At 57.0% G+C, this 24,993-nt stretch overlaps 1 protein-coding gene across 2 annotated transcripts; it reads left to right on the top strand.

Annotated features, from left to right (window-relative positions):
* Positions 1-1,447: 1,447 nt before the first annotated feature.
* ADORA1 (adenosine A1 receptor) lies at positions 1,448-23,971 on the top strand. 2 transcript variants are annotated; one of them, XM_080569594.1, is made up of 3 exons: positions 1,448-1,589; positions 2,076-2,461; positions 23,048-23,971. In XM_080569594.1, exons 2-3 carry the CDS (start codon positions 2,121-2,123, stop codon positions 23,679-23,681), a joined length of 975 nt encoding a protein of 324 aa, XP_080425720.1. In that variant the 5' UTR covers positions 1,448-1,589; positions 2,076-2,120; the 3' UTR covers positions 23,682-23,971. The 2 variants fall into 2 exon arrangements, with proteins under 2 accessions (XP_080425720.1, XP_080425719.1); XM_080569593.1 differs by lacking the exon at positions 1,448-1,589 and having other exon boundaries at positions 1,842-2,461.
* The last annotated feature ends 1,022 nt before the right edge of the window (positions 23,972-24,993 follow it).

Here is a 24,993-nt window from a genome sequence, read left to right as displayed (position 1 = left end):
GTGTTTGGGGGATTTGCATACAATTAGGCCGGGACTTGCCCGCATTTGCTTCCGCATTTCACTCCCGTGATGAACCTGCCGGTTTTCCTGCTCTGCTCCCAGCCAGAAGCTGATTGCAAGGACGTTCACCCTGGGACACCGGTGGGCTTGGGGGCTCGGGGCTCCCCGGGGATGCCCCGGCTGCTCCCAGCACCTCACAGAGCCCAGGGCTGGCTGTGACAACCAGGGGATCCCCTGGGTGCTGCCCTGCTCCATGATGCCACGTGCAGGGGGACCCTTTGGGGCTGGATGGGGCCGTGCACCAGGCGGGTCTGCCCCACGTCGCCTCTGGCTGCCGGCTGAGCCCCGCAGTGGGATAACGGCTTCCTCCCGGTGGCAGAGGATGTGCGAGGAGAGATGCGCAGCGAGACGCAGCCTCCCATAAATAGCACAGTGTTTATGTGAACTCGCCATCCCCGGTTTATTTTTCTCCCTGCAGAGCAAACAGATCTTTTAAATCCATAAAAGCTCTCCTTGCCCTGGCGCTGGCACAGCTAAAGTGTCCAAGGTGGCACATCACCACGGTCCCCGGATGGCCCCAGAGTGCTTGACCCCAAGCCTGGGCCAGCTGCCCCGCTGTTGGTGGTGAGGGAGAAGCCCCTGGGCCACCAGCCGACGGAGGGGTCCAGCACTGGGTTCGTGATGTCCCCACAGCTGTCCCCATCCCCACCTGGGGTCTGCAGGCTCAGATGGAGGAGAAGGTCGTGGGTCAGCCCCGAGGGACAGCTCCAGGCATTGGGACACCTCTCACCCAGGTAGAGCAGAGCAAAAGGGGACACATCCAGCCCCACGTCCCACCAGAGGAAGGAGGAAGAATGGGGAGAGCCTCGGACAGGTTTTGGGAGAGTCCCATTGCCCCGAACCTGAGGTCCCAGCCGGTCCCAGTCCCTGCAGCACTCTGATAAACCAGCCCAGCTCGCTTGCCCGCTGCCCTTCCCAATGTCGGGAGGGTGCGCAGCCCCCAGCACCCATAGGTGCCCCTCCGAGGATGCCCTGGGGCTCAGCCCCGAGCCCCCCCAGCGCTGCTTTGGGGCGAGCCCGGGGGCACCTCGGGCACCCCCTGCGGCTCCCGGTCCCGTCCTGGGGCCGAGCCCGGGGGGCAGCGGCCGCCCCGTGCCCGGTGCCCGGCGGCTCCCGGCTCTCTCCGGGCCGGCTCCGGCTTCTCCTCCCCGCCTCCGGCTCCGGCTCCGGCGCCTCCCCCGGCTCTGGAAGCTGCGAGCGGGACCGAGGCGGCTTGGAGCCGGGCTCCGCTTCCCAGCCCGTTCCCCCCCCCCCCCCCCTCCCCCGCCGCTCCCCCCCGGCCCCCGCGGCCCCAGAGCGGCTCGGTCCCTCCTTAAAGCTCCTCGGGAGCCCCCCCGTGATGCTCGGTCCCGGCCGGGAGCCGAGCGGGGCCGGGCACCGGAGCCGAGGCGGAGCGGGGCGGGCGGCTCCGAGCATCCCTCCCGCCGCCCCCAGCATGGCCCCCGCCCTGCCCGGCGGCTGAGCGCCTCTGCGCTCTCTCTGGGGTCGGGGAGAAGCCCCAAAAGAAGCCCCCCAGGCCGCCGGAGACGGTGAGGAGCCGCCCCCGGGGCTGGCTGCGGAGCTCCCGGGGGGGGGCGGCTGCGGAGCGCAGCGGGAGGCGGCGGGGCCGGGGCCGAGCGGAGGCTCCGGGGGGGTCGCTTCGGCCGCACGCTTCTGGCAAACGGCCCCGGGGCGGCCCCGAGGGGGGCGGCCGAGCCCCCGCTGCTCCCCCCTGGCCGCTCGGCTCGGCCCCGGGCTGCCGGGGGTGGTGGGGGGGGGTTAGGGGAGGGCCGGGGAAGGACGAGCCCCGGGGGCCGGGTTGGGGAGGGGGGGGCCGGAGCCCCGGGGGCCGGCACAAGCGGAGGTTGTGGTTTGTTTGTTTGTTTTTTTGTTTGCTGTTTTTTTTTTTTTCCCCTTTCATTTCCCACCTCCACCCCCTCCCCAACCCCCCCCCCCCCCCAGCCGCACAGGCTCCGTCCCGGCTCGCAGCGCCGCCGAGGATGCCAGTCGCCGATCGCCTCCCTCTGCGTTTGCAGGTGACCGAGGGACCCCAGAAGGAGCCGGGAGGGGACGGGAGCATCATGGCACACCCCGTCTCGGCTTTCCAGGCTGCCTACATCTCCATCGAAGTCCTCATCGCCTTGGTGTCCGTGCCGGGGAATATCCTGGTCATCTGGGCTGTGAAGATGAACCAGGCGCTGCGGGACGCCACTTTCTGCTTCATCGTCTCGCTGGCGGTGGCTGACGTGGCCGTGGGGGCTCTGGTCATCCCCCTGGCCATCATCATCAACATCGGACCGCAGACGGAGTTTTACAGCTGCCTCATGGTGGCCTGTCCCGTCCTCATCCTCACCGAGAGCTCCATCCTGGCGCTCCTGGCCATCGCCGTGGATCGGTACCTGCGGGTGAAGATCCCTGTCAGGTAGGACAGCGCGTTGGGAACGGGTCCAGGGTGGCTCCTGTCGAGGTTCAGAGGCAGGGAGGATGCCCCAGGCTCTCCGAGAAGCAGCAGCGTCGGTTTGGCTGCAGCAGTGATCGGGGTGGGCTGGGCCAGGGGGGTCCCACAGCCTCCGGTTGTTCTGTTTCGGGGGTGCTGGGGGTGGTTGTGGGGTCCCCACGTCCCACCCTGTGAGGTGCCCAGGAGAGCAGCAGGGGGACGACAGCTCTGTCCTCAGCCCAGGTTTCTCCTGGCAAGGTGGGGACCAGGACCCTGGCACTGACAACCTCAGGGACCTGTGGGACACGGCTCTGGGGCTTGCAGGGACAGTGGTGACAGCCCGGCACGTCACTTCAGGCAGGCTCACCTCTCAGCAGGGAGCCCTGGCTGTGGGGCTGCCCCACAGATGACTCCTCTCCGCGTGTCTTTCCCCTTCCCGTCACCTGTATCTGCTCGAAAGCCGAGCCCACAGCAAATACCTGGGGGACGCACTTTGTTTTAACTCGGTTGCTCCAGGAGTGAATATTTAACTGCTTTGTGGCCAGCTCCCTGCCCTCCGGTGCGCGGCTGGGGAGCCGTGGTGGGACCACTGGTGTCTGGGGGCTGGGCGGGATGTGACAGCCACATCGGGGCCACTCGGTGGAGCACAGCCCCGTGTAAACACAAAGACCCCCCCGAAAGGGACCAAACCTCCTTGTGTTGGGTGCTGCCAGTGGGAGCAGAACCCTTCCCAGGGCAGGAATTGCTTTTCTGGGGCAGGAGGCAACTGCGTCGGGACCAACTGGCTGCTCAGGAGCGCTCGTAGTGCTCAGATCCACTGGGTCCACAAGGATCTGTTGCTTTGTTGTTTTTTTCATCTATCTGGGGCTGAGAGAGGCTGCTCAGGAAAGGAGCGTAATGCAGAGGGGTGGCACAGGATAACAACACGGCCCCTGCTCACCCCCTCCCCGCCACACGAAGTTTCGCAGGCGGCTCCCGACTTCCTCCCCAAGTGTGATTTTTCCCAGCCTGAAAATTCCTCATCCTTCAGCCCGATGGCGTACCAAAGCGATTCGCACCCTGTCACTGCTTTCGGTGTTTTTTTGGTCCTTCTGCATCCCCTGCGTGGTGGGGACAGGTTCAGGTGTGGGAGGGCTGCGGGTTTATACATAGCAACGCTGCCGAGCTCGTCTGTCTCTTTTTCCTACCAAATACAGTTTCTTTCCTCCTTCACTCCCTCTGAGCATGCAATGGGCCTTCTGGGGGAGATTTCTGCGCTGACTCCAGGCACTTTCCTGAGAGCAACACAAAGTTAAAGTCCTCTGTACTGTGTATAGTTTGGGCAGGCTTTTCTCATGCAATATTAACCCCGTATTTTGTCAGCCTGTTTCGTGCTCTACCACTCAGCATAGTGAGATTTTGCTACGGTTCCCACCCTTCTTTAATATTGAATAACTTCATGGCCTCGCCAAGAAGCGTTCAGCTGCGCCAGCTCTCCTGTTCACTTTTCCCTGGATGTTCCCTTTCGTCCCTATCACGAATTCCTGGCAGCTGGCAAACGCAGTTATTGTAGGTGATTTTGTGCCCTAGACAGAGCAGCGAAATATTAGAAATGACAAATAGGACAGAAAACGTCGCTAAAGAATATTTCCCAAATCTGAAATGCCCAAATTTTTCCCAAGTTCTTGCTAGATGCTAAAAAAAAAAAAAAAAAAAAGGTACTGAAACATTTTGATGGCACTGAGAGCTGCTGTCTAGCAGAGCTCCCTCTCAGCCCACCACCTTCACATTTCGGGCTCCATGGCCAGGTACCCACAGAGGGGACCGATGGGGGAAGCAGGACAAGAGGACATAGTGCAGGAGCTGCGCCTGCCCCGTGCCCACGTGCGTTTTGCAGAGGTGGCTGGCAGCGATGGGGAGCAGCAGGCAGAGAGGCCCCACGTGGCCCTGCTCCATCCTTGTTCCCCATCCTTGTGCTGTCACCGTTCCAGGGTCCCCTGGGGGTACTGCTTGCATTTTGGGAGCCCTGAAGCGAAGCACAAGGGTTCCCAAGTCCCCGTCACGTACTGGCCATGTGGGGCGAGCAGACAACAGGGCTGTTGGCTGCAGAGAGTTGTCTGAAGGAGAAGCAAAGTCACCGCTGGGCTTCCCGGGCTTTCTATTTAATTAGGTAGCTGGGGCTGGAGGCGCAGCTTGGCAGGGAGGGGGAACACGGCGCAGCGCAGCCCGGTTCCAGCTCCTGGCTACCCACACACACCCGGCCCCGGAGCCACAAGGGTTGTGCTTTCATCCAGCAAACGTGGACCTGTCCGCTCCCCACACACCCCCCGCAGACAGCAAGCCCTGCGGGGCCGGGGAGCTTTGGTGCCCTGGAGGTGGGTGTCTGATGGTGGTGTGGCTGTGTCTTGAGCAAATCGTGCCCCGAGACGTTTGTAACGGGGCAGCGGGTGATGTCTGAGCACCTACAGAGCTTCTGCTCCATTTCGGGAGTCCTCCTTGCTCCCGTGGCCCCGCTTCCCATTGACACGGGAACACTGAGGAGTTTGGGTCATCCGTGCAAAGCAGAGGCAGATTTTGGGGATGGAGAGGCTCCTGGCTCCTGCTCTTGGAGGCAAACCTTATGCCCTCCCAGCAGCCTGTGCCCTCCCAGTGCCCTGTGTCCCCAGTGTGGTTGGGGTTGGGGTTATCCCACCGAGCCCTCTGCCTCTGCCCCAAGCCCCTGGGTAGCACGCCTCCTGCCTGCTGGGGTCCAGAGTAGGCTGCATCCCCCAATGTGCCTTTCCTCGACTACGCGGGGATGCAGAAGCACTGCTCAGGTTGAGCAGAGGGTCCCAAGCTCCCAGCCCCAACAGGAGCCTTTCCAAACAGCTGGAAACCACCTAAAATAGGCTCACTGCCTTCATGCTGGCGGAAAAGCTCACATCTCCCCTCTCGCATCCTTCCTCTCCTCCCGGCGGTGAAGCAGCACCCCCGGCGTGCTGCCTCTCCTCGCCGGGCACAGCGGGGTCCCCGGCCCAGACCATGTTTTCCCCTCGCAGCCACACTCGGGGAAGATGAAACGAGTTCAAAGGGAGGGGAAGCAGCCGGCCGGGGGCGTCCGGCAGGAACCAGCCCCAGGCATCCCCGCGGCGGTGGCCAGAGGCAGGATGCAGGAGGGGACGGTGCCGGAGGGATGTCTGCAGGGGGATGGAGCTCCTTTGGCGCCCATCTCTTCTCTGAGACTGGTTCAGGGTTCGCTGCTCTGCCCTGAGATTCTGCGTGGGGTTTTTTGGAGAGGGCTGGGGCAGGAGGAGCTGGAGCTCTTGGGACGTGCTGAACCGCAGCCCCCTTGACAAGGGAAGCTGGAGGCAGGGACATAGCCTGGTTCCATCCGGGGGCTTACTCTTCCTGCTTCTCTTGGACCACCAGCTCTTTCCTCAAATGGTTTGAAACACATGCCAGGAAGAGAAAACCAGGGAAAATCTGCTCGTACAGAGAGCCCTTGCACGTGGGGGGCCACCACCCTTCTTGCCCAGACCCCAACATCCAGGTGTTGGGGCACCCCGAGGAGCATCCCGCCAGAGCAAGCTGCGTGTGCATTTCTGTGGGTTTTGAGCACATGTGTGAGGCTGCAGAGCTGTGAAAATTAGATCAAACCAGGCTGGAAATTGCTCGGAAATGAGAGGCAAGAGCAGAGATGGGAAGCTGGGACACAGCACGGGGAGAGCCCAGGGTGGAGCAGGGTCTGTGGGTGGCTCTGGGGACAGTGCTGGCACCCTGCACTGTTTCAGAAATGCCCTGAGCCCTAGGAGATAAAACAGCTCAGGGACAGCAGGAGCATCTGGGCCTGGACCACAGCTCCTGCAAGCGAGGAGGACTTGCAGGTAACCCGCGAGCCTTTGGATGGAGCTGGCGGTGCAAATCTTCCCCCCCTTGACCCTACGTTTTCCAGGCTCCTGCCTGAGTGCCGGCTCGTGTCAGGATTGCAGCGCTCTTTCCCCTTCTCCCCGGGCCTGCCAAGAGCCACAGGCGCGGGGCCAGCTGGGGCTGGGTCACAGGGAAGCTGGGGAAGGCGCTGTCACCCTCGGCCAGCTGGGGCGCGGAGCAGGGAGCGGGCCGAGCCGCTTTCCCTTCTTCCCCCCACGGGGAGTTCATGGGGGGTCCTGGCAGGATGGCTGGGGGCACCCCGCTGCTGTGGGAGAGGGGGCGAGGGAGGCATCAAACCTTGCTTTGGCCCAAATTCCCAGGAAATGGGAGCACCACAGCACCTAAGGAACGCAGGAAATATTTGCAGTGCTCCCAGCTCTTAATGCTGGGAAATCTCCCCGGATATTTGGGCCCCGGGAGGCAGCAGACGTGCCCAGGGTGCAGACGGAGAGGTTTCGTACCAGGCTGGGGTGTGCAGTGGCCCCAGTCCCTGCGGGACCTGCTCCCCTGGAGACGATGCCCGTGGAAAAGGGGAGTTTTCAAACCTCAGAAGCAATATTTCAGACTGTTGTAAGGTTATCAGTCCAGAGCAATAGGTTGAAGTTAAGAAAAAGGAACGTATGCTTCATCTGAGGGCAATCTGCTACCAAGGTGATGTGTCCCACATGTCCCCGGGGAGGCAAGGGTGACCGGAGATGGCTCCAACCAGCCTGGACAAAGCAGCAGACGGTATGTGAGGGCAACGGTGAGTGATCCTGCCCAGCCAAGCAAGTGAATAAACCAAACCGTGGCTCATCTGAGGCTTATTTTTAAATTTGGAGGAAAGGTTTCGAAAGCATCCAGGTGACTCAGAGCGGGAGCGGGAGCTTGGAGAGCTGCAGGGGGGCTCTCGTGCCCGGGAGTTCATCGAGGTTTCTTTCACGCTGTTAGTCAACGAAAAGGCACCATCCATCTTCACAAAAGCAGGCTGCATTTCTAAGGAAAACACTCCCATTTTCCTAAACCAGAGAGGTTTGGGGGACTGGCAGATCTTTGCAGCCACCTCTTTCTCTGAGCAATTTTGTTTCTGCCCTTGCTGCCTTCTGCCAAGCTTATTTTTAGCAGACGAGGGTGACCTGCAGCAAGCTTCATGCGCAGGGAGCAGGTAGATCAGAACCAAGGGTGGAGGAGAAAAGGCAGAAAACACAGCCTGGGAGGGGCTGCTGGAGACCTGGGGCTGTTCCCGAGCTGTACTTTCCAGCCCCCTCCCCCGAGCAGCTAAGCATGTGGGTGCTAAATCAGAGCAGACGTCTCGCACCAAGAGTTCTGCTTACACCCGAAGGCACGGATGGGCCGTGCGGGTCCTGGACCCGGAGCCTGACCCTTGTACAGCTGAAATGGGCAGGGATTTCCCATCGGGTTATATCAGCCTTAGATCCTGCGAACAGCCGGGTGAGCCAGTGCGCAGCACGGCTCTGTGATCTGCAGAGTAACTTTCAGCCAAGCGCAGGCTAAGTCGCAGATCTTCCCTCGGCGAGGGGACGTCTGGATCAGGCTTGCAGGGAGCACGCGCAGCTGCTGCAGCGGCACCACGAGACGCCTGCTGACAGCCCCAAAATCAGGTCACTCGAAAAAGCCACAGACGCTGCGGTGCTGGCCAGAGGGGAGCAACCTGGGCTGCAAGCAGTGTTCCCAGATCCTCAGATTTTGGGGTAAAAAAGCTTGGGTTTTTGGACGTCCCCTCCTCGGAACATGGCAAGGGTCCAGCCGTGGGATGCTCCATACTCAGCAGTGCAGAGGGGAGGGGGGAAGAACAGGGATGCTCTGGGTTTGCTGATATGAAGGGTTATTCCCAAACTTTTTGGACTAAAAGGGCAAGGGGAAGTGTGGGGCTGTTGGAGACCCTGGATGGGCACACGGGACAGCAGCACCCCATCTCATCCCAGCCTCTGAACAGGGCCAGATGCAGGCCCCGTGCTGGGTAAGCTGCCCAGGGGATTGTTTCGCCCTGACCCCGATAGCTGGAGCCGACATCTGTCTCCTGGGCAGAGCTTCCCTCTGCAGCATCGTTCTGCAGGGAGATGAACAACAAGCAGCTCCCTGCTGGTGTTCACCACCTACACACCAAAATCACACTCTGGGAAGGTTTTCGTTATTTTCTTTCTGATTTTCAGTAATTCTGAGGTTAGAACATAGACCCTTGACAATGCATCACCAGTAAATCTGAAGGCATGTTCCCAGCAAGGGCAACAGTACATTTACAGGCAGGGAAACTGAGGCACGGAGCAGTGCCATGGCTTGCTCAGGGTGACCTCAGCTGCTCAGGGTGACCTCAGCAGGCAGGGACAGAGGCCAGGGCACAGCAGGGTTGGGTGGTTGTGGAAGCTGAGATATGTCAGGGTGACCTGGCCTTTCTGCTCATGCCCTGCACCAGCTGGTCTCGTGTCTCAGCTGTCCCCAGGACACCCAGCAGCTAGGTTTCGCCATGGCCCCAGCCCATGCCATGGTGATCAGTGCAGGGGTAAGGTGGTGAAACAAGGGTTATCCACGGTCCTTTGGGCTGCAGGTCTCTGGTCTGAAAAGCCTGGAGCTGACTGCCAAAAGCCATGGTTCATTCCTAAATGTAGGAGCATCTCCACGCCGAGGGAGTCAAAAGGGGCCGAGACATATCCATGGGGACAATGTCCTCAGCAAGGTGGCTCCCACCCGTGAGTTCATCCTGCAGGGAGCACAGCCACCAGACCAGGTGGAGATGTGGAGATCCAGCACGGCTCTGCCATCACCACAGCACTGATTCGGCACGTTGGGTACCAACAACCCCAGAGGAGCTGCTCTGTGAAGCGGCCGGGTGGGGATGTTAGCCAGCAGGGGCTCAGTACGCTTGAGTTTCTTCATCCCATGGCTATACAGACTGCCCACTGAGCCAAAGGTGTGGAGCTCCTGGGCTCGGTGGGGTGGGCGGAGATGTCTGCTCTGAGTACGGGGAGGTCCAACCCTGGAGGTGAGAGAGGTCTGTAGTATGATGGGTCCCTCAGACCTGTGGTAGAGCAGCAGAGCCCCGAAAACGCTGGGAACGTCCAGATGGTCTCTGTCACACTTCCAACAGCCCCACCACACACTTTGGAGATGGCTTTCCCTTTCCTGGAGCGACTCGGATGTTTCCAAGGGTGCTGGGTTGGTGGAGGCGATGATGACGCACACTGGGGCTTGGTGTCCAGCGCTTTCCAAGGACCCCACAGAGCTGGGGCAAATAAGACAAGTGAAACTCTACAGAAGGAGACTCTGTCAAAGCCCAAGCTGCTGATTCAGCCGGCCGGGTGCCCGCCAGCCCAGCCCGGCCCTGCAGGCAGTGTGTCAGGAGTGAGTCAGGGACCAGCTCACCCTGGCGTGCGCCGTCAGTGCGGCCACCTGGCGCTGGAGCCAGCTCCAGACACGTGGGAGTCTTCTGATGGGGTCCTGGGTCTTCTCCCACCCCTGAGAAGGAAGAATTCGACTGCAGCAGTGGGAGGTGCCATCGTCACCTGGTTTTATAGATATAGTCCCACCTTGGCTCCGTGCAGGGGGTAAAGCAGAGCCCCGTGACTCACGGGGTGGGCGCCAGGCATGCAGGTGGGCTCGGGCACCGCTCTGCCACCAGGCTGGCACCAGCCTCCTCCCCAGCCACCGGCCCCAGAGCCACGGGCTGGTCTGGGTCATCGCCCAGCCCCTGGCACCTGCGTGTGGTATCTGCCGTGCTCCGGTCGGCCGTGTGCTGTGGGGTCACCATCAGCTGGGCCACCCTCAGCTCCTCTTACACCCCAGGGTGCACCAGAACATTGCTTCCCTTGCCCTTCGTGGTGCTAGGATGAGCTTAACCCTGTCAAAAGAGCCAGCGTGGCTCTGTTGGCAGCACAGACACCCAGCTGCCGGGGCAGGCGTGTGGCTCTCGCACAGGACGCCCAGACAGAAGAAAGAGCAATTGATGCTCTCTAAGATGGGCACAAAAAAGTCCCAGAGCCAGCAGGGAGCCCTGCAGAATAGCAATGAGCTGAGCATCTCCTGCTGCACCAGTGCCCAGCCCTGCCGCAGCCTGCCCAAGCACTTCCCAACCCGGGGGCAGCCAAACGGGAAGGTCTGGGGCTGAGGAGATGTTGTTGGTGATGACAGTCACCAAGAGAGTGTCACCATCAGCAGGAGCATAAAACAACCCGACAGCGGTGGGCTTCTCCTTCCAAAAAACAGAAGCAGGGCCATATTGGTGATGGGGGGCAAACTGCGGAGGAAGGACTGGATTTGGGGACACCGGGCAGGGCAGAGCAAGATCAGATGCTGGGAAGTTTTGTGGTGTCTGGGTTTCCTTTCACTGCACAGAGCCTGATGGGACCCAGCGGCTCCTGCTTGTGTCCTTGTCCCGTCTCTCGCTGCCTTTTCCATCCTCCCCCATCCCGTCCCTGCCTGGTTCCTGCATGGGCTCTGACCCCGGCACTGAGCCTGGAGCAGTGCTGGTTGGTCTGGTTGGGTTTTTGTTCTAATGAGAACCTGTTCACAAAAAGGAAGGGGGTTAGGCCCCAAGCACTGTTCCCTTGTCTTCCTCTCCAGCCTCTGGCTGTGCTATCCCTGAGACCGACTGCGGTGCCCGTGTGTGCAGAGCCCTGGGTACCAGTGATGCCTGAACAGGAATGCAGGGACACAGGGGCAGGGAGGTGACATCCCCTGGTCCACAACCCCGGTGACAATAAGACCTTTCCATCAAAGGAGGGCCAGGCCACAGGAGGCTGAGGACACTGGGGCAGGGCTGCCTACTCACCTTCCCTGGGTCATTCCCCATCCTGCATCCAGAGACCAGGATGATTTCTCTTGGCCTCCTTTGAATGAGGGAAGTGCCAGCTCCTGGCACCAGGGATGCTTTCTCATTCAGCTCAGTTCATCTTGCTTCACTTGGCATGCCAGAGCCCCCCTCTGCAACTCAGTTTCCCCATCTGTTCGCAGAGGGAGTGATGCTACAGACTCTCCGAAAGCACGAAGAGGCTGATGCTGAGGAATGCTGCCTCAGACACAGCCATAATTAGCACAGGCTTACAGACTGAATTATTTCTCTTTCTTTTCTGCATTGGTAACAACACTCGGTGACTTAAACCCTGTAGCATGCAGAAATGACAGGTTTATTTCCGTGCAAGTGGCTCTGTGTGCCTGTGACACTGAGCGGTCAGGACTGTGAGAGAGCTGATGGCACAGCCTGCGTCCAGATGGACGAGGCAAAGGCTGTGCAGCGCCAGGCGGACACCCGTGTGGGTTTACTTTAACGGAGACCAGCACCTGTTCCCACGAGGCTCGCAGCCTCGGCAGTGCGGATGCTCCGTCCTCGTAGGGCCATCCCCTGCCCTAATCGCTGCTGGTCCAGCCCCAGCAAAGCACCTCTGTCGCCAGCAGCCTGGGAAGCCTCTTGCACAGACCGTGCACTGATCCTTGAGCACCAAGCAGAGGGGATGCCGGGTCCCTCGCAGGCTTCACGGTGGTCCTCGTGCACGGGGAGAGCTGGATGCTGCCTGGCCCATGAGTTCTTTAAGTCCGTGCCCTGCACCAGCCAGGCTGCCTGGGCAGACCCAGGCTGCATCTGCCCACTGCTCCTTGCCTGGATTTAATTGCCAGGGTAATTAGGAAGATGCACAGAGTGTAATTTATGTCCAGCTGATGCATTTTGCTGCAGTTCCTGGTCTCGGGTCTCAGTTCTTTCTCTCTGCCCTCCTGATGGAAATACCGAGCTGTTTCCTTCCAGGCAGCAAGGTCAATCGGTTTTCTTCCAAGGGAATAAATCATTGTTTAAATCTGAAGGAAACAGGATTTAAATAATAGAGTTCAGATTTGCTTTGCACTTGAACTTTTTGTTTGTTTTCTTGGTGAAAAATCAATTCTCTGCGGTGAGGGAACATTTGATTGTGGTGTTAACTGGAGCCTTCAATTTCAATTTGGCATTTCATTTGGCTGGTCAAGATATATAGATCTGCATGGGACAGATTCATCTCTACATAAATAACCTTATGGCTTAACACATATGTAGTCCTTTCCTCCCCTCTCCTGTTTCCCTGATGTTGCGGAGGGGTGAAATACACAGATTATACCCATGATTTGTGGCAAGTTGCATTTGGACTGAAGTTAGAAGTTAGCTATAGCACAAAATGGCATCTCGGAGACAGTTTTCATTAATTGAAATCACATATAGCCAACTCATCAGCAAGAAAAAAAAAAGGATTAATTAATCTGACTGCTTTTGGTATTTGAGATGGAGCTTTTAGGCAGGGGAAATCTGCACTGTACAGAAGACGCTGAACTGGTTGTTTGGGGTTACTGTGTCCTCTGAGGCTTAGAAGCGGTAGATCTCATCGGCTCTCCTAATTCTCATTTAGACATTGGGTGGAGAAAACAACCTCCCCTGCTTTGCAAACTTCCAGCCAATTTTTCAGCCTTGGTTGTATTAATCTTTGAACTAGGCGAAGTGCACGAAGGGAAATGTTCCCTTTGCAGCGACAAATTGTGCTGTGAGGATCCCGGACAGCAATAACAAGTTGTAGCCTAAGAAACCAAAGAGTTCGGTTGTTGACTGCAAAAATCAGGAGTTGGGTCAGCAAGCAGAAGTGCGAAAACAAGAAATTAAAAGACAGCCGATACTAATCTCTTGTTCCAGCTGTAATTTAGGATATCTCCTTTTCAGAAGTGTCCTCCTGCAGCTGAGAGATAAAGACCCACCTCAGCTGTGCCTCGTGGCTGGGTGAATGCCTCTCCATGGGAGATGCTATCGCAGGTTTCCTGCCTCCCCTTCACCCAGGGAGAAGAGCGCAAAATCCTGCCCAACAGCAGGTCTCAAGACCCCTCTTATCTCCTCCCCAATTGGGATCTCTGTCCCGCTCCTTCCTTTTAACGGCTCTTGGTTCTTTCCAGACTCACCCGGTCAGACACCAACTTGTCCTTTGACTTGGAGCATTCACAGAGGGTGACGGTGACACGCAGGGAAGGACGGTGGCACCTGCCCTGGTGTCATGCAGGCGGTACCAAGCTCTTCCTCAGCTGGCGCCTTCCTCCTAGCAAGCCACAGCACTTTGTGGGCTGGGGTAAGAGCCACGGAGGCTCTCAGAGCCTGATCACACCAGGCATTTTATATTTGCCATCTTGTTTCAGCTTCTCATGGAGCCCGCATTTGACAGATTTGGCATTTTGAGCATGTTTTGGAGCTGCCTTCTTTCTTCTCCCTTCCCTCTTTCCCCTCCCTTCTTCATTTTTGGGGGCTGACTTTCAGAGTCCCCATTTCAAAGGGGCTCTTTTGGATAAAGAAGAAATATATGTAATGCATAGAAAAATTCAAGTGCAATACATAAATTCAATTGAAAAAACACTGCCTTTATCCTGGATTTACACTGAAAAGAGCCAGAGCTGCCTTTTATCCCCTTTTCCTTGTGTTACAAGGATGCTCTGACTTCTCCAACCACACAGCCCAGGCTGGGTAATGAGTGCCCAGCTAATTGCTGCAGCAGGGGCAGGGCTGATGTGTAGAAGCCCTCGTAGTGGCTGGATCCATTCATGATGGCCCAGAGTGGTGAGGATGGAGGACCTGAGGCTCCCATCCTCGGGTGAGAGACAGCAGCACCCTGAAAGGGGTGCACATGGGCTTTGGGTGACAAGTCCCGAAACCTTCCTGCTCTGCAGAAATTGTCTTCTGCTGGAGGTGGGCTGTTCCGCATGCATGATGTATCTCATCACGATGAGATACATCATGATGAGATACGGGTCCCAGACCCGTTCCCCCTTCCAAGGAGACATTTGCACATCAAATTTCACTTTTTGATGGCAAACCTCTTCAGACACTAAAAACATCTGGTGACTTTGCTGCATGTAGGACATGTTGAAAGCCAGTCCATCATGCTCATCACACTGTCCATCAGCCAATGTAATCATCCCTCATAAGTTCACCCCTATCTCTCAGGGACTGGGCTGTTCCTCTGTGCCCTAATTCCCACAGTCTTGATATAATAGAAGATTCTCAACTTCTGCTTCTTTCCTTTTTTTTTTTTTTTTTAAAGTAGTGCTTCTCATGCTTTGCATTGCAGAGAAATGCTCAAAAAATGCTGCTGCCTGAAACCAGGAGCCAAAAGACAAGAACATTACATTTTTTTCCCCCAGTTCTGAGTTCCTGCAGCTCGTTTCATGATTTTGAAGCTGTTGCCAGTGGCGTTAAATCATTTCCCTCCTAACTACCTCCAGGTCCTGGAGGGAGAAGCCGGCGATCCAGGAACACCCCTGAGGGCTGTGACCACACATGGCGGAGCTGGGAGGGAGTCCCAGGGCTTGGTTGCAGGAGGCCAAATCCTGCCTCTTTCCCCAGAAGGAAGCAGGCAGCAAATCTGTGGCTCAGTGCTCCTTGTACCCCATCACCGGCGACAGCGTGTGCACCCCCAGGATGGTCACAAAGCAGTGAGGTGACACTTCCAGAGCATGGCCACCAAAGCATGGGCACTCAGCACCCTTGGGGGCACTGGTTGGTGTCACGGTCGCCCTCTGGGGCACAGTTTAAGCCACCATTTCCATCAGGCATTGGATGCCCTGGGCATCCCCAGCTCCTTGCTTGGCCCCAGCCTGCACATATTTAGGATGAGGGGGCTGAGCAGCAGCTGAGCTCTCCTTACCAAGAATTGTTGCTTATGCAGCGAGAGAGTACTTGAATTCATCAGGATCCAACCACAGGCTATAAACCAAGCCCAGTTTGAAAGCAAAATTAACTTTATGTGCAGGAAGGATTTATATTTGCTGCTTGGGTGAAAGATGCTGTTGAAGGATCTGAGAAAAATTGCCTTTCTCGCTGCGTGGCAGCGGACAACACACTCCTTTGCCTTCTTTGGACAACAGCAACATCTCTCATGCCCGAGGCAGAGCCTGGAGGAGAAGGATGTGTGCAAGGTCACCATGCTTTCCATCCTCCTCCCCTGTGACCTCCAGCCCTCCCAGTGTCCCGCTTCCCCCTGCAGCTCCTGGTCCCAGCAGGAACCATCTGTCCATGGTGGAGCCACCACAGAGGTTGCTCGCATCCTTCCTCTGAGCTGAGCACAACTGGCAAGGGATCTGCAAGAACCTCTGCAGTTACTGGAAGCCTGTGGTTTGTTCCCCAGAACAGGCTGTGATTCATTGCCAGAGCCCAGGGAGTTCGCTGGCGCAGACATCCCAAGCAAAGCAGGCTGAGGAAAGCCAGCCAGCTCCTTCTCCGCCAGGACTGGTGGCAGGGGGCTGTGATTGCTTGGCAATGAACTCATCCGGGGCAGTGTGATGTTGTGGCTGCTCCTAACATGCCAGGGACTGGAGATATGATCATACAAGGCCTTTTGGCTTGGCAGGTGAAGGCTGAACTCATTTCTTGAGGTGAAACCTGAAAAGTGGTAGGTTTAGCCTCAGAAACCTGGTGGCTGCTGTGGAGCATGGCTATGGGTACCAGAATGTGAGCCCTTATCAGCCTCAGGAGGCTGGGGGTGATGCATTCCCACTGGAGATGCCAGGCTCAAGCTGGGATATGTGCTCAGGGGCTTGGCTACACCAGGGCTGATGGCTTCAGGAGAGCGGTAGAGGCGGTGGGCTGTGTCCAGCCTCTGGGTCCAGGACTTGGACTGCTGGGGCTGGGGGGACACCTCTTTCCTCACCTGGAGCCATCAGCTGGATGGAAATCCCTGGTGTACCCTCAGGTGCTGCACCACAAAACCGAGGTGACAACCCCCTGGCACATCCTGGATGCCTTGTAGAAACATCGTTTCCCATTTCCAGGCATTGTAGCCCATAAAAGCCGTTTTCCACCTTATTTCATCTGCTTCTTGTGGGGCTTTTTCTGTCCCTAAGGCTGCTTTTGGATGTGCCCACATCCCCCTGCAGCCCTCAGGCATCCCAGGTCTGCCTCCAAGGGCCCAGGAGAGGTGTTGGGCCTGGCTGAACCCAGACCAAGGCAGAGGCATCTCCTCAGGCCTCGTCTGGGTCCAGGAGGGCTGCAAGGTCCAGCTTCCCACACACAACCTGCTTGTACAAAGCTCAGAGCACAAAATCTCCTTCTTCTGTCACCTCCTCTTCACTTGCTGGAGCTGTGGCCAGCTCCAGCTTCGCCCACCACCGAGCGAAGCACTCACCAAAGCCCTGGGGATATCACGTCTGGGTGTGCAGGGACCAGTCAATTTTGGCAGGATGGATTTGTTCTCATAAGCCTCATAATCACCCTCGCCTTTATCCATTAAATAATTACTGGCTATTAAAAGTGGTTAGAAACATTTGGCGGGCTCACTAGCTGCTTTGCCTGGCCGTAGCGGCCTGTGCTTTGCAGACACACTGCAGAGTAATTCCTACAGAGAGAGCTGCCATTTTATCATGGCAAAACCAAGCCCCAGGCATGCACTGGTCCAGGAGGAACCTCACTGAGAGGCACACATCTCACTTACAGCTTTATAAATCTCCGTGCACATGCTTTCTGCCTCGCTTATGGTGGCTTTGGGCCAGGTTTGCATTAAGAAGCCTTGCGGTGTGGAGCCATCTCCTCCTGCTGCAGCAGAGGAAACCAAAGCATTTTGGGAGCAGAGGTCCTCAAACAAGAAGGTTGGTGGTGCTGAGCCTGGGGTGCTGAGCTGCTGTAACTCAGTGTGTGGGCTGAGCTGTAGGGCTAGAAAGGCGCCAGCTGCTTGTGGAGCTGGTGCCAGGTGGGAAGGACACTGTACGGAGACAAAGTCCTTCGGGGTCTCAAGGCTTGGTCCCAGGCCATGCTCCAGCCACAGTGGCCATGGCGACCCCACAAGGGGTCCTGCAGCAGTGGGGAGGGACCCAGCACCTCACAGGCCCCTGCTTTGTGCCTCTTCCTTCAGCACACGGCGGCGCCGAGCTCCAGGCCTTTGCTGCCCCTTCTCCCACTGGGCTGTCCCAGTGCGTGCTGCAGACTGGGGCAGCTGGTGGTGGTGGGAGCAGGGCAGCCCTGGCCTGGGCTGTGGCTTCTTGAGGGGTGCCAGAAAGGTTCCAGGTAGAGATTTTGGGGATGTAGCCCCGTCTGCATGGGACCTGGCCGCAGCCCCAGCAAAACGCCACCGGCAGCGAGCGCGGCCTGGTGCTTGCCCGGCCGCCCCCTCCAGCTGCACTCACGCTCACCCTCAGCAAACAAACGCGGGCTCGGTGCCAGGCTGGGATTTTCCTCCTCGGTTCCTTTCAATCACTTCTCCAGGGTCACGCAAGGAGCCTGAGGCCAGCTCGCTGGAAGCTGCCTTGCCGCAGCCACCTGGCCTGTCCTCTCCCACCATGTCCTGCTGTTCCCTCTTGTCCCAGGGGCCTGCTGGCACTTCTCAGGTTTCTCCCCCCGATTGAATTTCAGAGGAGCAGCCAACCAGCCATGCTGGGGAGGGGGGACAGTGCACAGGGCGCCTTGGATCCTCCTGGTCCCTTAGGAGCACTACAAAGCAGCTCTGTGGTAGGACATCATAAATCCCAAGCTTATGGGGGCTGCTGGGCCATTTTGGTGCAGGACAGGGGCTCCATGACCGCCTAGCACCAATGTCCTGTCTGCAGGACACACTCTTTGGGCTCCCCTGAGAGACTCTCCATGGGCTTTGGAGGTTGTAGATCTTTAGATGCCAGCTGGCATCGAACAAGCGATGGGTCTGGGAGTTTGGGATCGGGACAATCTCCCAAGTAACTCCAAGGAAATGGTGATAGGGCCAGTCTCCCCCTTTTGGAGTGCTTGTAGGAACAGACTGTCATGGAAAGCTCCATCTAGCTACCAGCTTCGGCTGATGTTGGCTGACATCCATCCCTCCCAAGGCCACCATCCACACGGCCACCAGACGTCACAAATCCCCGTTTCTTCCAAGGTGGAGAACTAGAAGTGACAGACCACGAGAGCAATGGGCTGAAACAGTGTTGGTACCCCTCTGCCTGCGAGATGTTTTCTCACTTTACCTCTCCGGTTGTGTCAGTGCCACCTGTCACCTCCATCCCCAGCATTGCAGGGATGACGCAGGAGGGTGTGAAATACATTTGTGGTGGGAGGGGGAGCCTGTTAAACCTCATCCAGCAGCTCCAGCCATGTTTGCAAACAACAAGGGCTCTCGAGTTGGCTTGCTGTGGTCATTGGATAGCTGCTGTTGGGAGCAGGAAGAACTGAGCAGCTGGTGCTGATCCTGAAGAGCCACAAAGCTCCCAGCCATCACAAAAGGGGGATGTGAACAGATGGGAGATGCACTCAAGCGATGCAAGGGGTGCTAAGAGATGTTTTTGCCAATGCCAGATGACTTTTTTTAGACATTTTAGTATACTTTCAAATACTTGATAAGCTTCAAGATCTTGAATTTAAGGTTTTTAATATAAATGAAGCCCAAAAGAGGGCTTCCCTAAAGAGAAGAAGGAAAATAGTCAAGAAAAGAGGCAAAAGAAGGAATGACTTCTCATGTCCAGGTTTAGAATTGACGAAGGAGCTGTCACCATGTCCCTCTGGCACACAATGTCCCTTCAGCAGCACTTCCCACCTTGCACCTCCGTATCCAGCCCTGAGCTGAGATTGCCCCTTGCTGTACGCTGCTTTGCATTTCTCAGCTTGTATTTCTGAGCATCACATTTCTGAGCAGCTTCGAACACCCAATATCTTCCCATCCAGCAGCCTCCAGGACACTGAGAGATTTGAAGCAAAGATACGAGGAGGTTTTATCTAGAGATTTTCAATTAGATCAGGACATGCTCTGGCTGCTTTTCTGTGCTGCAATCATAATACAGATGATCTTCATGTCAGCTTGGTCTCCATTCCTCCTACTACTTTGGCTCCAGCTTCATTTCGTTAGCAATGGCCTGCCTTCATTAGTGAATTAATTCCTCAGGAACTGCACTGCAATAAACCCTAGCAGAGCAAGGACCAGCAAAGATGCATCTCAGGGCTGGCTGGGCAACTGCAAGTATTTTCTGGTGTAAAAGGTATTCAGAGAAATACTGAGAAAACAGATTATTCAAACCAGACATGGACTCTTTGAACCTTTTTCAATCAAGCCAAGAGGAGATGTTTCCTCAGTGCTAGATTTGGATCGACCTGTGGGTTAGAGGTCTGGGAAACAGGCCCTCCTCTCTATCCTGAGGGACAGTCCCCAGGACAGAAGTCAAATTGATAGGAGAGCAACAAATCCACCACTCCTCATGCATTTTTTGGATGTGTCCTGAAAGCTGTTAGAGGGCCATGGGGCCACCCACTGCCAGAGAGCTCAAGAGCTTGCCTGCAGCACCTCCTGCAGCACACCAGCACGGGGCAATGGCTCTTCCCGGAGGAGTCTGCTCCAGCTCAATCAGACCAATTTTCAGACCAGTCAGACTAATTTTTCTGCCTCCACCTGTCACTTGTTGTGCTTCCTCCGGGGATGCAGACAGCACCTTATCAATAATTGATATTTTGGCTCTCTGTATTATTTTCCAAACCCTCACAGACATCCTTGTTCAGCACAAAACCGAAGCTCCTGCCCATCCCAGTTCACTGGGATATCAGTAAGGACAGACAACCGCTGTGGTCTCTCCACATTCCTTTCTCCTGGCCTTGGCAGTGTGTCCAGGAGTGCTTGGGGTGATGCCCATCGCCGTGGGGAAGGGATGGCACAGAGGCTGCCAGTGAGGGAGGGCAGGCGGAAAACTGGCAATTATGGCCAGGCTCAAAACCCCACAGATGAAGGAAATAAACCAAAATTGTATGATGATGGTAGTGACCATTATCTTGGATGTTTTAGGCACAGCTGTTAATAAAAGTAATAGTAGCAATAAAATTGTAATGATGGTAGCAACTGTTCCAATGACAATGATAATAATATAATTTATTAATTGTAAGCCATTATCAGCATTTACTAGTACTTCTGCCTCCCAGACCCATTCCGAATTCCATCTCTATCACATTAATACAAAATGAGGTAAATGAGAAAGGCATTTTCTTGATGGCATGATCAAAGCAGAAAGATGGGAGCAGCAGAGCTTGCTCGTGGCCCCTCTACTATTTGTGCCCCCACAAATCACTCTGTGCAGTAGGGTCAAGCAATGGGCAGGATCTTGCATTTCCCTTCTTTTCAGTAGGGTTTGCAGCCTTCAAAGTGGCTGAGCCCCATGGGATCCCCATGGCCAGACCCTATGGGGTGTATGGAGGAGGAACTTGGAGTCATTTTATAGATTTTATCATTCCTGTGCAGGCTGACGGGCGGCATGGGCACCCTGAGCCCCCAGCTCATTTCTCTGCAGAGTGCTCTGCTTGGTGGACATCACTGCCCTCGGCTTGTTGCTTGAATGAGCGAAGGCAACAAAAGCCCCAGCTCCAAATGTTGCTGATTTCTATGGGTTTGCTGATTTGGGGTTCAGCCCCGGTGACAGTGATGACATTGGCACATGTGCAGGGGGATGCACCAGAGAGGTTTTGCTCTCGGTGGCTGCTTCTGCAGTGCCACACGTAAGCAGGGCGAGGAGTAGGCAGGCGAGGTCCAGACGTTCGGACCATCATGTGTGTGGGGCCAGGGACGTGCAGCGAGGAGGGCTGGGTGTGCAGCACGGCACAGAGCTGGGTATGCAGCAGGGAGCAGGATGGGTGTGCGCTGGGGAGGACTGCAGGCACAGCGAGGACAAATGGAGGTGCAGCAAGGACGGGTGGAGGTGCCTTGAGGATGAATGGATGTGCGTTAAGGAGGGATGGATGCGCAGTGAAGACGGATGGAGGTGCAGCGAGGATGGATGGAGGTGCAGGGATGATAGATGGAGGTGCAGGGAGGACGGAGGGATGTGCACTGACATGGGGAGGTGGACAAGCAATCGGCGGCTTGTGGGGCAGCTGCTCTGCTGAGCGTGTGCTACACCCTCTGCACTACGTGGGCTTGCACGCACCCTGTGACCTGAGGTCTGCGCGACCTCCGCAGCTGTCCTGATAGCCATCTGCAACAGCACACCATGTGCTGGAGCTGCGGGGGGCCGGGACCATCCGTGCTGGCCCCCTGCAGCCATTCCCTATCCTCTCTGCTCCAGCTGCAAGCATGAACTCTGCGTCCCCTGATCCAGCTCATGGCTAAAACTGGGCTCTCAGTGCTCACTCTGTTCCCTCTGCTCCCCAGACCCAGATGTGTGGGCACGGGAAGATGGGGTCAGTGCTCCAGGAGTAGCTCCATGCCTGGGTACTGGCTCCAAGCTCCAGGAGGGTGCCTGGGGACAACAGGGGCATCACTGCCACCCTGCAGCCTTGTCTCGACCCAGCTCCGGGGGAGTGGAGCACCCAGGACCTCAGCAAAATTAGTGGAAGCCCCTCGAAACCCCCAAATGTGGGTGATGTGAGACCAGCACACCTCCCTATGGGGACCTCCCCATCTTCCTGCCACCTGCTGCTCCCATGGGTCCCCTCTTTCCCCTCTCTCATCCCACAGTGCTGGCATTCTCCCACCACCCCTTGGGCCCCCGGTGCCCCAGCTCTCCCTGCCCCGTTGGCTTTCTCAGGGTCTCCTGCCCTCTCTCCTCCCCACAAGGAATAAATCACCCTCCGGCTCTCAGAGGAAACAGCAGCCTGCCTTGCCACCTCCTTCCCATGGGACCTGCCTGCCTTGAGATGCTGGGAATTGTTTCGCAGACCAGAGGGGGTCATTTGGGAAAGCTACTGGGGACAGGCGGCTCCGGACCCTCTGTGCTCCTGGGGACTGATGTCCCCTCTCCATCCTGCTCCCACCCTGACACCCTGCCCATGAGATGGGTCTTGAAACGAGATCTTTGAGGCAGAATGAGTGGGTTTGGGTCCTTGGCAGATTTCTTAAAAAGCTCCCAAATGCTCTATTTTTCCACCTCAGCTAAAGGTTAAAGACAAGCAGCAGGGAGCTCTGAGCACCAGGACAGGACTCCAGGTTCCCCAGCCACCTCCAAGCAATCCCCATGGCCAGGTTAACACCAGCATCACTGCAAAACCCAACAAACAGCCAGAAAAAAAAAACCATTCCTGGTTCAATCCCCTCCGGTGGAAAGTAATAACACTTGGGCTGCGAATCCACCTGGGCTCCGATGAGAAGCTTTCATCTGAGGGCCAGGGGGGAAATCAATCTAGCAGGCTCCGCTTCTCGCTTGGAAAGCTCTGGAGAGCTGCGACCAGCCCCAGTGCGATGGCCACGGCAGTGGGGAGGGCACCGAGCCCAGCCGGGGCTCTGCTCGCCTCCTGCCTCCATCTCTTGGCACCAGCCCATTAGGAAAGAGGGGTTTGTCGATGGGGCCAACACATTAGGAAATGAAACAGGCTGTGCCCAGGAGCATCCCCAGGGGACCATTAGCACCGCTGGATGTTTCCTCCACCCAGCAGGTCTCTGGGGAAGCTTTTGCTGGCGATTTCCTCCCCTGGCGCAGAGGGAATCGGCCTGGCAGGGAGAAAGCACACAGCAGGAGGGAAAGGCCACCCGCTGCTGTGGGTGTGGGTGCTCGGGTGTGAGGTGGGCTGCCGGAGTGAGGGGACCCCTCCCCCCTTAGTTATGGGGGTTGCTTCCTATCGAGTGAACACTCGGGCATACGCCAGGTTGCTAATGCACTTCCTGGCTTCTCAGCAATGCCAGGAGCTCCAGCACCACCCCGGAGGTTTCTGCCCGTCCCTGGGGCTGGGGAAGGTGTTGGGAGGCAGCGCGGGGCTCCATGGAGAGTGTTAACCCCCAGGCCAAACTCCCGCTTGTGTTTAATTCTTCCCTGTGGTTGTTGTCTCCTCCACAGGTACAAGAGCGTGGTGACACCCCGGAGGGCAGCAGTGGCCATTGCTTGCTGCTGGATAGTCTCCTTCCTGGTGGGACTCACCCCGATGTTTGGCTGGAACAACCTGAACAAGATGAGGAGGACTCACGAGCTGAACGCCAGCCACTCGGAGTTTGTCATCAAGTGCCAGTTCGAGACGGTCATCAGCATGGAGTACATGGTGTACTTCAACTTCTTTGTCTGGGTCCTGCCTCCCCTGCTGCTGATGCTGCTCATCTACCTGGAAGTCTTCAACCTCATCCGCAAGCAGCTCAACAAGAAGGTCTCCTCCAGCTCCAACGACCCCCAGAAGTATTACGGGAAGGAGCTGAAGATCGCCAAGTCCTTAGCACTGGTCCTCTTCCTCTTTGCTCTCAGCTGGCTCCCTCTGCACGTCCTCAACTGCATCACCTTGTTCTGCCCATCCTGCGAGACGCCGCACATCCTCACCTACATCGCCATCTTCCTCACCCACGGCAACTCGGCCATGAACCCCATCGTTTACGCTTTCAGGATCAAGAAGTTCCGGACAGCCTTCCTGCAGATCTGGAACCAGTACTTCTGCTGCAAAACCACCAAAAACGACAGCAACACCATAGCTGAGACGGTCAACTAGGAGCTGGGGGGAGCTGCTGGTCCTGCCATCAGGGGAAGGGGTGTTGAGGACCCAGGAGGGCTGCAGTTGCCAGCCCCGTGCAATCTGAACAGCCGAGTCCCCGAGCTGCCCAGGGGTTATTTATTCACAAGCATTGTACTGTTTTGATATTGTAGCCTGCACTGTTCCTCTCTTTTTTTTTCGTTTTGGTTTGATTTTTATTTTTAAGGGTTGCCAAGTATTTAAGGAGAAATTGTACAGACAAAGGCGCGGTTTATCTTAACGCAAATAAAGTAAAATGATAAAAATCACCCAGGGGGGTCCTCTGACGTCGATGGGGACCTCTGGCTCCTTGGAGCAGCTGGTGGTCACCATATCTGTGGGCCCGTGGGCTGCCTGGGCACTGTGGCAGGGGGATGCCCTGGTGGGAGCGAAGCTGCTGAGAGCTGGGGGAGCTCAGGGCAGTGTGATTTCCACAGCTGTGCTGAGAGCTTCCAAGCCCAGCCCTTCCCCTCTATAGCCAAGGGGGTAGGAGAAGACGTCTCCCGTTGCAATGCCTGCACCCACAGGGCGATGACCACACCATCCCCACGGAGCAAAGGGTCAGCCTCCAACTCCAAGGCTGCCACAGAGGGGAGAATAAACCTTTAGCATGGCCCCAGAGCACACTCAGCAAGGAGCACCCTTTGCTGCCCCAGTACATCTCCCCACAGAGCCCTGCGAGCTGCACCCAGGGCACTGCGTCCCCTCCACGTGATTTCTCTCTCCTCCTGCTTTGATGACTTTGGCTCTTTCTTCTCTCCCGTGTCTTCTGTGCAAGGCAGAAGCAAGTCTCCCCCAGCCCCCATTGGCCTCATCCCTCTCCCACCTTGCTCCCTACCCCCTCCGCCGGCACCAGACCCTTTTGGCCTGTGGTTTTGGGGTGAATGCAGCCACCTCCATGACCCAGGGGAGCAGAGGAGCTCGCACCCATCTGGGGGTGACGGGGGGATGGCCCTCTTCTTCCAGGGCTGAAGTGGTGGTGGGAAGAGTTAATTCGAGTTAACGGGGATTCCTTTCTTATCAGCATCCCTTGTTTGCCCATCTCCCATTGGAAGCACACTTCCTATGGCCCTTTTCCTGCCCCAGGAGGGTCGTGCCCCTCGGACGTCAGGGATGGCAAAGTGACCGCAGCAAGTTCCTGCAGGGGCTGGAGGGCTGCAGGGAGGAAAAGGACCTCAGGTGGGTGGGATTTATGGGTGGGATTTACGGGTCGGATCTATGGGTGGCTGTTTAGCTGGCTTCATACAACCCCTGCAGCCAGCCCCATTTAGCCTGGAGGGAGCTCCGGTAA

The sequence above is a fragment of the Anser brachyrhynchus genome (assembly GCF_964034855.1).
Source record: "Anser brachyrhynchus genome assembly, chromosome: 27".
Lineage (NCBI taxonomy): Eukaryota > Metazoa > Chordata > Aves > Anseriformes > Anatidae > Anser > Anser brachyrhynchus.
Note: the sequence above shows the minus strand (reverse complement) of the source record. Positions and strands in the feature narration are given on the sequence as shown.

Bases quoted from the DNA above. Each gene is read 5' to 3' on its own strand.
- ADORA1 (XM_080569593.1), top strand. From the start codon at position 2,040: ATGCCAGTCGCCGATCGCCTCCCTCTGCGTTTGCAGGTGACCGAGGGA. The intron at 2,462-23,047 runs GTAGGACAGCGC...TCTCCTCCACAG, and splicing joins CGGGTGAAGATCCCTGTCAG to GTACAAGAGCGTGGTGACAC.